This window comes from Bidens hawaiensis, unplaced genomic scaffold (assembly GCF_021521415.1).
Source record: "Bidens hawaiensis isolate Kalapana, Puna unplaced genomic scaffold, B.hawaiensis_p1.1 tig00038007_1, whole genome shotgun sequence".
Taxonomy (NCBI): Eukaryota; Viridiplantae; Streptophyta; class Magnoliopsida; order Asterales; family Asteraceae; genus Bidens; species Bidens hawaiensis.
Genome location: NW_027496644.1, coordinates 129,505 through 142,037, shown reverse-complemented (window position 1 = coordinate 142,037; position 12,533 = coordinate 129,505). Strand labels below are relative to the sequence as shown.

General features: G+C 36.1%; 2 protein-coding genes and 1 pseudogene across 2 annotated transcripts; all 3 read right to left on the bottom strand.

The window, feature by feature from the left end:
- Window positions 1–1,156: 1,156 nt before the first annotated feature.
- On the bottom strand, window positions 1,157–4,441 carry LOC143589891 (receptor-like protein EIX2; annotated as a pseudogene).
- A 2,410-nt stretch (window positions 4,442–6,851) lies between these two features.
- On the bottom strand, window positions 6,852–10,166 carry LOC143589892 (receptor-like protein EIX2). The gene has a single exon (XM_077070522.1). The coding sequence runs from the start codon at window positions 9,973–9,975 to the stop codon at window positions 7,120–7,122; it is 2,856 nt and encodes a 951-aa protein (XP_076926637.1). The 5' UTR covers window positions 9,976–10,166; the 3' UTR covers window positions 6,852–7,119.
- Window positions 10,167–11,855: 1,689 nt separating this feature from the next.
- Window positions 11,856–12,245, bottom strand: LOC143589895 (uncharacterized). Its single transcript, XM_077070524.1, has one exon. The coding sequence runs from the start codon at window positions 12,243–12,245 to the stop codon at window positions 11,856–11,858; it is 390 nt and encodes a 129-aa protein (XP_076926639.1).
- Window positions 12,246–12,533: the final 288 nt, after the last annotated feature.

The window sequence follows — 12,533 nt, the reverse complement described above, 5'->3', positions numbered from 1 at the left end:
AGTCGAAGGAGGTCCTACTGTTCAGGTTGCATTGGCAAATAAGGCTTTTGTGCTGGAAAAGGTACAAGTCTGGACACGTAACATACGCATATTGCTTATGTTAATAGATAATAGGAGTTAATTACAAGTCTGGTATACATGTATTGATAGTTGCTCTCTACTTTTCTAACATTATAAGTATGCTCCCCAATAATTTGTTACAGGTAATACTAGTGCTCCCTAGCATGAATGACCATCAAAATTTTCAGTTAAGGGATTCCACGGGAGCCTAAACATAGCTTGAGTAATATTTTCTTTGTTTATATGACGTACGAGACTTTATGGAGCATATATTTTATTCTATTATCAACATAGATAATCAAAAGTCTGCAAATAGCTAGGGGCTACACATATGGGTATTAACAGTGATGGTACATAAAAATGTTTCAGTCATATCTTAAATCCTTCAGTGTTTTTATATAAGTTAATTACAAATCTTTACTATATTAAACATTTTGTGGAGTTTTATTTGATTCATGCACCTGAAACATTGAACATGAATGCTTCGTTGATAAATGATGTTGTAATGTGTACTTTCAAATTCAGATAGTTCAAGAAGCTTGCTCGTTCTTCCTTTAATTTGGCGAGATATTTGATAGGGATTGATAATGGCTTTTAACTAATCATATTAAGATAAGCAGATTGAGCAAACGGGCCAAAATGGGATAAGGGTCAAGTTTAACTTGAATGTCGAAACAAGTTTAACATCATTATCTCTGTGTATAATGATATTCATTTATCACGAAAAAGATTATAATTATGTATAAAATTCAAGACTGGGAAATATGGCCCATTCTTCAAGAAATCAGTTGATTTGTGAAACAAAAAGTTCATATAGGTTCCTGATTCATTTGGGTCGGTTTCTTATAAGTGGTAACATGAGTACTATCATATATACCTATGACAGTTAATGAGAATATACATGAACAAAATTTTAGATAAATTTTCACAAAATGATAGAATATTCAATCTTGCACAATATATAACACACTTTGTTTCTATGAAATACAAAGTTCTTACACAAACATGATGAGATGAACATTTCTTGAAACAGCAGTGTTAACAACAATAAAAACATTGAAAAACATACTTCAGAATATTCTAGTATCTTCGATATCCATGATGTAACTTCATCATCCCTGAACACATCCACTAAAGAAGGGTATCTACAAATATCAGAATAACATTAACAAAGTCATGAGTGGTAAATATCTAGAACAATACCTTTGCAGTGACTTGTAATTTTGACAATCTTTTATGCTTGTATAAATGGAATGCTATGTGGAAAACATATATATAATTATGGAATAAACTTTTTGCTCATCTTAATTTTAACAATCACTTGAAATCTGGTGTATGTGAATCCAAGAATGTACCTGCTCATTAAATGTCCTCTTTACGCGGGCAAGATTCACTAGAATTGACACTGTTAGCCAACCGTAAACATTTTCAAGCATGTCAAAGTAAGCTACCCTCCAGCTTCTGATGAAATGCAAACTACCAAGTAGTCCTATAAATCCAACAACCACCCCTGGGCCCATGCCAAAATAAAACCACAAGCCTTCATCATCATATTGATCGTCATGTTTACCAACATGATTATATGATGAATTGTTATCTTTGCAACTCCTTGATAATGGTGGTCCACATAGACCGTCATTCCCATCGTAAATAGAGTGGTCCACAAGAGTCTGCAGCTGATTTCCAGCCGGGATTGCACCCGATAGGTTGTTAAACGACAAGTTCAAATATCTTAGAAAGTTCAAGTTAATCAGACTTTGTGGAATCCGACCAGACAACATGTTAATTGACAAATCTAAAGATTCCATTTGACTTAGATTTCCAATCGTCCTTGGAATGTGTCCTTTGAGTTGGTTTCTTGAAAGATTCAAGTTCTTCAATCCCACAAGGTTCATCTAAGCATCTGGAATTTCTCCTGTAATGTTGTTGCTTGAGAGATCTAAGGATTTGAGATAACCTATTGTCATGGTGTACACCAGCTGAATTCCCTTCATGGAAGCCAAAATGTTCTCTGTATAGTAATTAACTGAATAGTATTCCAAGTTAACTGGATCGGTGGTCATCATGCCACTTAAATTACGGAAGCAAGGAGGAATCCTCCCACTTATATTGTTTTGTGCCAAGTTTAAAAGTTGTAGAGCAGTGAGTTGACAAAGTTGCAGCGGAATCTTACCTGTAAACTTATTTGACTGGAGATTCAAAATTCTAAGGCTTGATAGGTTTTCTCCAATCCAGAAAGGGATACTGCCCACTAAATAATTGTTCCCTATATCCATTGTGTCCAACCATGTCAACTTCTGTAGAGATAGCGGAATTTTCCCCTCAAATTTATTGTTGTGCAAGTGCAATGAATAGAGACTTCCAAGAGAACCCAATGAACTTGGAACAACACCGGTTATGGCGTTATTTGAAAGGTCCAACACTTGCAAATTAATCAGTGATAAATCCAAAACCTCGATCCTAGTAGCCCTGCACAAGTGTACTGGAATGCTTCCAGTGATTAATAGCTTCCAGACTTGGGTTCACTGTTCCATCTGTTTCAGGAATATGCCCTGACAGTAAGTTATCTGAGAGATCCAAAATTTTTACATTTGATGGAAATATAGCTAGTGATCCCTAAAATTTGTTTGACTTCATCAAAAGGATCCCATCATATGTCTCATTACTGCTAAGAAAATGAAATTTTGGAAGTTTGCCTCTGATCTTGTTATTGGACAAATCCAAGTAATAAATTTGATTTAAGGTGTTCTCAAACCACTCAGGTATTGTATCTACACTTGAGTTAGAAATATCTAACCTCTGAAGACTTGTTTGTCTTTGAAGCCAATTCGGGAAGTGGGGTCCGATGTTGCAGGAACCTGCCACAAATGTCTGCAGCTGGAAGGGGGGAATCCATTGAGAGCTGAAATTCAATGCTAATGAATTCGCCTACAACTCTAAATGATTAAGATTCTTTAGCGTTGTGAAGTGATTTTCAGAAAGAACCCCGACCAATGAATTGTAGGAGAGATCTAGACTCTTGAGCATTGAAAGTTTTCCAAGACTTATGGGAATCTCCCCACTCAGTTGGTTAATAGAAAGATATAGGGCCTCTAACCGGAAGAGTAGTCCAAGGCATGCGGGAATACGGCCACTAAACTTGTTTTGAGAAAGGTCCAGATGAACGAGGCTGCTCAAATTACAAAAGAGATCTGGCAACGAAGAATCAAAAGAATTGTCTGAGAGGTCGATGGAAGCAAGATCGTCGAACCTTCCCAAAAATCCGGAACTTTACCATGGAATTGGTTTTTATCAAGTTTTAGATGTGTGAGGGTAGTAAGGTTTGATAACCATACAGGAATGGTGGAATTGATGCCATTGTAAGAGAGGTCAAGTGAACTAAGAGACGTGAAATTGGCGAATTTAATGAAACGGATATTGATATCTGAGGATATCATGTTTAATGTATGCAAAGAAGGGAGCATGTTAACCGGATGTAACTAATCAATATCGTTACCAATGGTTATCCCTGATAAATCCAAGTATGTTAATGACAATAGCGAAGACACCCATCCCAAATCATCTATGCTTGTTTGTGAGGATTTACTATAACCCACAGGTTTATGATGATAATCATACTGTTCAAACACATTCTTAAAATCAAGATATTGTAACCTTGAGAGATTTCCTAGATGATGAGGAACTATTCCATAAAAACCTGCGTGCGACAAGTTAAGGTATTCCAAACCTTTAAACGATCCTAAGAATTCAGGAATGTTTCCTGAGAAAGCATTCAGGCTCAAGTCCAAGTAACGCAAATGTTTCAAGTTCTGTAGCGAAGGACTCAACTCTCCTTTGAGCCCTAAGTTATCGATGAACAAAAATGCATTTACAGGCAATGGAGGTCGAATGTCAAGTTTAACAACATGACCATTTTGACTATCACACCCGACTCCATGTCATTCACAGCATTCTAATCCGCTCCATGTTGACAGAAGATGATACGAGTCTGTAAGGGCGTGTTTGAATTGAAGAAGGGATTCCCTCTCCGTTTGGATACATGTAACATCTGAGGAAGCGGTAAGGGTTCTTGTGCCAAGTGTTTGGAAGAAGAGGAGGGTGAAAATAACAGGAAATATGTTTTCCATTTTGGTGTAGGATAAAGTTTTAAGTCACAAGCAGGGGAGGAGGATATAGCATATTATAAACTCTTTTATGTAATGCAAAAATAATAACTTAATAAATAGAAGTAGAATTTATATAGTACATAAACTCTCTGAATCATGTTAGTAAAAATCCTGGTTAATTACTTTACTCTGAATATTTTTGGACATTAAGTGTTCCAGCCTTCCAGGTCTACTTGTTGTGCACCAGAAGTCACATGTTTATTACTCGAACTTGCTTTGACCCATTACCCGACCCACAAAACTGATGAGAAATTAAAAGTTGACTGTTCTAGTTTGAAATTGCTTTTACCCTTCTACCAGCCCACACCAAAACCCGCATGTAACTATAACTACTGCTTTTATCTTATTCAACCTTCTGTATCAGTCTTGATTTCTTTGTAGAAAACAATAAGAATTATTATAAACTGAAACTGAATAATATATGATTTCATATTTGCAATTTAAAATAGTTGTATTGAAACGATAATGAGTGTAATATAGTTTAACACGATGACTGTATAGGCCGCTTCAGTTCGGTTAGGTTTGGTCATGATACTGGTTCAGTAAAATTGTGTTGTGCAGTAATATATCGGTTCAGTTCAATTTTAACCAAAAAAGTTGGTTCTCAGAAAATAGGTAGCTTAACAAACCATCTGATTTTTTGGGTATAATTTCAGCATATTCGGTCACAGTTTGGTCATCCATAATCAACATGTATATTTAAAAATGCATAATTTTGTATTTATGCATCTATTTATCTATTGTCTCGCTAACATGTAACAATGGTTGAATGAAAAATTTCAAGAAGACTGGTATCCACTTTAGAGTTGGATAGATGGTATTCCAAACCTTCAAACGATCCTAAGAATTCAGGAATGTTTCCTGAGAAAGTGTTCAGGCTCAAGTCCAAGTAACGCAAATGTTTCAAGTTCTGTAGCAAAGGACTCAACTCTCCTTTGAGCCCTAAGTTATCGATGAACAAAAATGCGTTTACTTGCAATGGAGCTCGAAGGGCAAGTTTAACAACATGACCATTTTGACTATCACACTCGACACCATGCCATTCACAGCATTCTAGCCCGCTCCATGTTGACAGAAGATGATACGAGTCTGTAAGGGCTTGTTTGAATAGAATAAGAGATTTTCACTCTCGTTGGATACATGTAACATTTGAAGAAGTGGTAATCATGCTTGTGCCAAACGTTTGGAAGAAGATGAATGTTAAAATGACAAGAAAACTGGTTTCCATTTTGGTGTAGGATTAAGTTTTAAGTCACAAGCAGGGGAGGAGGATATAGCATATTATAAACTCTTTTATGTAATGCAAAAATAATAACTTAATAAATAGAAGTAGAATTTATATAGTACATAAACTCTCTGAATCATGTTAGTAAAATCCCTGGTTAATTACTTTACTCTAAATTTTTTTGGACATTTAAGTGTTCCTGCCTACCAGGTCAACTTGATGTGAACCAGAAGTCACATGTTTATTACTCGAACTTGCTTTGACCCATTACCAGACCCACAAAAAGAGTTGCTTGGTATGACCCGGCCTGTTAACTGATAAGAAATTAAAAGTTGACTGTTCTAGTTTGAACTTATTTTTACTCTTCTACCAGCCCATGCCAAAACCCGCATGTAACTATAACTACTGCTTTTATCTTATTCATCCTTCTGTATCAGTCTTGATTTCTTTGTAGAAAACAGTAAGAGTTATTATAAACTGAAACTGAATAATATATGATTTCATATTTGCAATTTAAAATAGTTGTAGTGAAACGATAGTGAGAGTAATATCGTTTAACACGATGACTATATATATAGGCCGCTTCAGTTCAGTTAGGTTTGGTCATAATACTGGTTCAGTAAAATTGTGTTGTGCAGTAATATATCGGTTCAGTTCAATTTTAACCAAAAAAGTCGGTTCTCAGAAAATAGGTAGCTTAACAAACCATCTGATTTTTTCGGTATAATTTTCAGTATATTCGTTCAGGATATTTGGTCACAGTTTGGTCATCCATAATCAACATTTAAGTTTAAAAATGCATAATTTTGTATTTATGCATCTATTGTCTCGCTAACATGTAACAATGGTTAAGTGAAAAATTTTAAGAAAACTGGTATCCACTTTAGAGTAGGATAAAGCTCAATTATAGAAGCTGGGGAGGATATATGTCATATAATAAATAAAATTAATCAGAATAATTGGGTTCATATATACAAGATCAGTCCACAAGACTTTGACAAGCATATTTGGAGTCATCCTCAAAAGACTCAAAAGTCTTCAAGGAGACTCTGCCACAGTCCACACGCACATACTTGATAATTGTAAGCTATCTGGCTGCAATTTTTTGCACCTCAACTTTCTTATCCGTTTCCTTTACAGGTTATATCTTTTTCAAATAACAGTTTATTATTAACTTTTTTAGCTCATCGAAATTTGTTTTAGAATTTAAATGTCATTAATAAGTAACAGAATTTTAAAATTCAAATAAAATAATAGAGGAAGTAGAACCAAGTCAAAGCATATAAGCAGAAGAAATTCATTAAATTCATATTTTTGTATATATTTTACCCACAAACTGAAAACTAAACGGGTTGGCACTGCCACTATTACCCACTATTACCAAGTCGAAGGAGATTTCTAAATAAACATCCATGCATAAAATTATGTATAAAAACACATTATTCTGGTATGTATCCTCTTGTAGAACCATTAGCTTAAAGGCACGTCAATGATAGTAGTAATTAACTAGATAAACCAATGAAACGAAACATAAATCTATATAAATTTACCTCTCGGGTTTTGTAAACTTTGGAATGTTGAGTGATAACATAAATGAACTTGTACAGGAGTTTTTGTTTATTAATCTTTATGTTAACGATTACATGAACTGGTGTTTGAGAACGTATCTCATTCGACAACTTTCCTCCTTAGGCAAGCCAGGCTCAGTAGAATTGATTTCCTTAGCCAACCATAAACAATTTCGAGAGTCTCAAAGTAGGCCGACATCCAGGACTTGAAAAAGTGCAAACTCCCAACTAGTCCCACAAATCCGACAACAAACCCCGGGCCCATTCCTATATAAAACCACACGTCTGCGGGATCATCTTGACCTTCATCCTCACTAACATGATTGTATGGTACACCATTTCCATTGCAACTCCTCGAAACGGGAGGCCCGCATAGTCCAATGTTCCCTTCATAAATCGACACATCACTTAGAGTCTGGAGCTGATTTCCAACTGGAATTGGGCCAGATAAGTTATTGAAAGACAGGTTCAAGTAACTTAAAAAGTGCAATCTAGTCAAACTCTGGGGAATCCGACCTGATAGCTTGTTCATAGACAAATCTAAAGATTCCAATTGCCTTAGATTTCCAATGCTCATTGGGATATGTCCTTCTAGAAGGTTTCCCGAAAGATTCAAATTTATCAACCCCACAAGGTACATTAAAGCATCGGGAATTTCTCCAACAATTTTGTTGTTTGAGAGATCTAAGGACCTAAGATATTTTATTGTCGTAGTGTACAACAACTGCCCTCCCTTCATGGAAGTCAAAATATTTTCTTCATAGTTCATAACGGAAGTGCCATCATCAGAAGTCGTGGTCATAGCACTTAAATTTCGAAAGCAATGAGGGATTGTCCCTGTTATGTTATTGTGTGCCAAGCTTAAATATCGAAGAGCTTTGAGTTGACAAAGCTGTAGCGGAATCTTGCCTTTAAACTTATTTAACTGGAGATTCAAAACTTCAAGGTTAGATAGCTTTTCTCCAATCCAGAAAGGGATAGTTCCCATGAACAAATTGTTACCTATATCCAGAGTGTTCAATTGAGTCAACTTTTGAAAGGACAATGGAATATCCCCCTCGAATTTGTTGCCCTGCAAATGCAATGAGTAAAGTTGTTCTAGAGAACCCAATGAACTTGGAACACTGCCGGTTATGGTGTTATTTCCAACATCTATCACATACAAATTAATCGAGTTTCCTAAGCATCCTGGAAGCCATCCAGAAAAGTTATTTTGTGATAAATCCAAAACCTGGATGCTAAGAACCTTGCAAAAGTGTAGTGGAATGCTTCCTGCAAAACGGTTTTTTGAGAGATTAACAACTTCCAGACGTGGGTTCGTTGTTCCATCCGTATGAGGAACATTTCCAGATAGTAAGTTATCTGAGAGATCCAAGAATTTCACATTTGATGGAAATGTAGCTATTGATCCCTCAAATTTGTTTGAGTTCAATTTAAGGATTCCATCCTCCATTTGGTTGCTGCTATCAAAATGAATTCGTGGCATTTTGCCACTGATCTGGTTATTTGACATATCTAAGTGAAGAATATGAGACAAAATGTTCTCAAACCACTCTGGTAAAGTATCTCTAATACTCGAATTAAAAAGATCTATCCTTTGAAGTTTTGTCTGTGTTTGAAACCAATTCGGGAAGTGGGGTCCAATGTTGCATGAAGCTGCATAAAATACCTGCAGTTGGAAGGGAGGGATCCACTGAGAGCTAAAATTTAATACTAACGAATTTGACGACAAAACCAGATTATTTAGATTGTTTAGCATGGTGAAGTGTGTTTCAGAAAGAACCCCGGCCAGTGAGTTAAGTGAGAGATCTAGATTCTTGAGTTTTGAAAGCTTCCCAAGACTTAAGGGAATGTTCCCACTCAATTGATTAAAATGAAGGTATAAGTCTTCTAGCCTTAAGAGTAGACCAAAGCTTGTGGGAATTTGACCAGAAAACATGTTTTCGGAAAGGTCCAGGTGAACGAGGCTGCTCAAATTACATAAATGATCTGGTATCAAAGTATCAAAGGAATTTAGCGAGAGTTTTAGGGAAGCAAGAGCACTGAACATTCCTAAAAATTCAGGAATTTCTCCGTAGATTAGGTTAGATTGAAGGTTTAGATGCATGAGATCAGTAAGGTTTGATAACCAGACAGGAATGGTGGAATTGATGTAATTGCCAGAGAGATCGAGTGAATTAAGAGATGTAAAATTGACAAATTCAATGGAAGGGATTTTGATATCACAATCTGCCAGGTTCAATGTACGCAAAGACGAGAGCCTGTTAACTGGATGGAACCAATCTATATGTTTACCTATTATTATCCCTGATAAGTCCAAGTGCCTTAATGACGATAATGAAGACACCCATCCCAAATCATCCTTGATATACATTGAACCTGGGGCAATAAAATTGGGAAGGGTCTGATGATAATCGCTATAGGTGTTGCCCATGTAAAAAGAATTCCTAAGATCAAGATATTGCAACCTTGAGAGATTTCCTAGATGATGAGGAACTACTCCTTCGAAACTTAAGCCTGACATGTTAAGGTATTCCAAATGTTTAAAAGATCCTAAGTATTTAGGAATGCTTCCCGAAAATGAGTTCATGCTTAAGTCCAAGTAACGCAAATGCTTCAAATTCATTAACGAGTGACTCAACGTACCTTCAAGCTGCTGTATTTTACTGTTGGACATTATCATGTCGAAAGACACTTTAGCTCGTAGATCAAGTTTAACAACATGACCATTTTGGCTGTCACACCCAACTCCGTGCCATTCACAACATTCAACTCCTCTCCATGTTGACAGAAGATTATATCTGTCTGTGAGGCTTTGTTTGAATACAAGAAGGGACCGCCTCTCATTTTCGATACATGTAACATTTGAAGAAGACGTAATCATGGTGTTGCCGCATGTGCCAAACCTTTGCAAGAAGTACAGGAATGTAAAAATTACAAGAAAACTGGTTTCCATTTTGGAGTAAGATGATGTTCAGAGTCACATGCAGACATACAGTGGAGGATATATGGCATATCATAACATCTTGTAAGTATAATAATAACCGATTTAGTCATCGCTCCATGTTCTTTTAGAAGTTTGTGGGCCACGCACATGCTTGTACTTAATGATAGACGTTGACTTATTTGCAATTTTGCAGTCAACTTTGGTTGCTTGCACAACTATTAAGGGTTGGAATTGATTAATTTATAAAATAATGTGTTTTATATATATCAGAGAATCCCAGATGACCATTGAGGTATCATTTGAAGACTTAATTGGAAGGACCGGTTTTGTTTATTTAAGTCTTTCGTATTTGTATCGTATTAGTTTACGTTTATGTTTGTTTACAGTTGTATGTTTTGGGCCCGAGCCTCTTGTAATTGAAGCCCATTGGGCTATTATATATGAAAGAGTGTATGATAATACACACACTATATATAGTGTGTGTATAGCATACACAAGAGTAACCCTTTGCATTATTATTTCTACATACTTACAAACTCTCTCTACTTCCCTCCCCTCTCAAAACTTTCGGCCCACTTGATATCACCACAAGATCCGATATCTCGGTCTAGTTAGTTGTTTCCGCCAACTAGTTGTGAGGTTTATCCAAAAACGACTAGTACTTAATTTGTTGTGTTGTTTGATCTGGTCACGGGACCTATATTATTCTTGATTTATTAAGTGATTATTGTCACCCCAATATATATTCTAGACAAACTTATTATAAAATAATCCATATTATTCATACCATACTAAACAAATATTAATATAAACCTAACAAAACAAACCTCGAACTTTAATCACTTAACAAATCAAGATTAACTCTCCATTCACCCCCTTAATCTTGAATTGTATTTCTTCTTGCATTTGTTCATCCTTTACAACTGACTATAGCATACTTGCTTCACCGATTCTTCAAACTTAGCATTCGTTCTCCCGTACTTAACTTTGAAGCCATGCTGAGAAAGAATCGGTGAAGCAAGTATGCTATAGTGTAAAGGAGGAACAAATGATTAAAGTTCGAGGTTTGTTTTGTTAGGTTTATATGAAGTCATTTGGTAGTTCACGCATTCCTTCACATTTTGAACTCCACTTAGCCAGTTCATCAAATGTTATATCTCTGCTTATGACAACACTTCTTGGTGTAGAGTCATATAGTCTGTATGCTTTTGAATTTGGTGAATAACCAATAAAATACATTAGTTTTTTAATCAGTTTTTTCCTATTTTGCTTATGTTCTAGTCCATAAGTAACGCATTCAAATATTTTTAGATAATGAACAAAGTGTATGTGATCAAATCATACTTCATATGGAGTTCTTTGATCAAGTGCAAGGGTTGGTGACAAATTTATGATATAGACGATTGTGGCTATAGCTTCTCCAAAAAACCTTTGCTAAGATTCTTCTTATACAACATGCTAGTTTCCATCTCAACTATGGTCATGTTCTTTCTCTCTAAGACTCCATTCTACAAGAGTATACAAAGCGGTTAAGTCTCTTCTTATGCCTTGATTTGCACAGAAATTCATGAATTCATGAGATATAAACTCTCCTATATCCGATCTTAGGGCCTTGATCTTCAACCCCGTCTTAGTCTCAACCATATCCTTATACAACTTAAACTTGTCAAACAATTCCAATTTTTCTTTTAAAAAATAGACCCATGTCATCCAGCTATAGTCATTGGTAAATAAAAGGAACATTTTATTACCTCCAAGAGAATAAGTTGGCATTGGACCACACACATCTGCATGCACTAGACCAAGTATTTGTTTTGTTCTAGACCCATGCAATGGAAATGACTCATGTTCCCTTTTTCGTTGCTCAAAGCCTCACACATCCCAATACTTTACCTTTGGCAAACCATACACCATTCCCTTTGACTCAAATCTTGAAGGCTCCTCTCATGCAAATGACCATACCTCAAATGCCAAATATGAGTTTCATCATTTATTGCAGATAACCCAACTTCATTAGTTCTTGAAATGTCAAGTGGGAAGTTGTTTCCTGGCATTGGAATGGTGCAAACAACTTTATTAGTGTTCTTGTTTATGATCATGCATACTCCCTCATCAAACAACAACTTATGTCCGGTTGTCATTAATTGTCCTACACTTAGGAGATTGTAATCGAACTCTGGTGCAAATTGGACATCTCTAATGACTTTGCGTTTCCCAGTCATTGCATTGAGCCTCACAGTACCTTTTCCTTCCACTTGAATCTTCTTTCCATTCCCCATTCGACCTTTACTTTCTTGGTGCCATCAATGTCTTCAAACAAGGCTTTTTGCCCTGTCATATGGTTTGAACAACCGCTATCTAGCAACCACACATCTCTTACGGTTTTGTTGGCTTGAACCATGAGTGCATCTTCTTCTTCACATGCAGATGCCATATGCACATGGCCCTCTTATTCCTCATTTTCTCCTTCAACGCGTGCTCCTTCTTGAGGCTCATTCCAACAGTCTCTACTTATGTGCTCAATTAAATTTGTTACAATTGTAACATTGGACACCACCTCTTCCTCA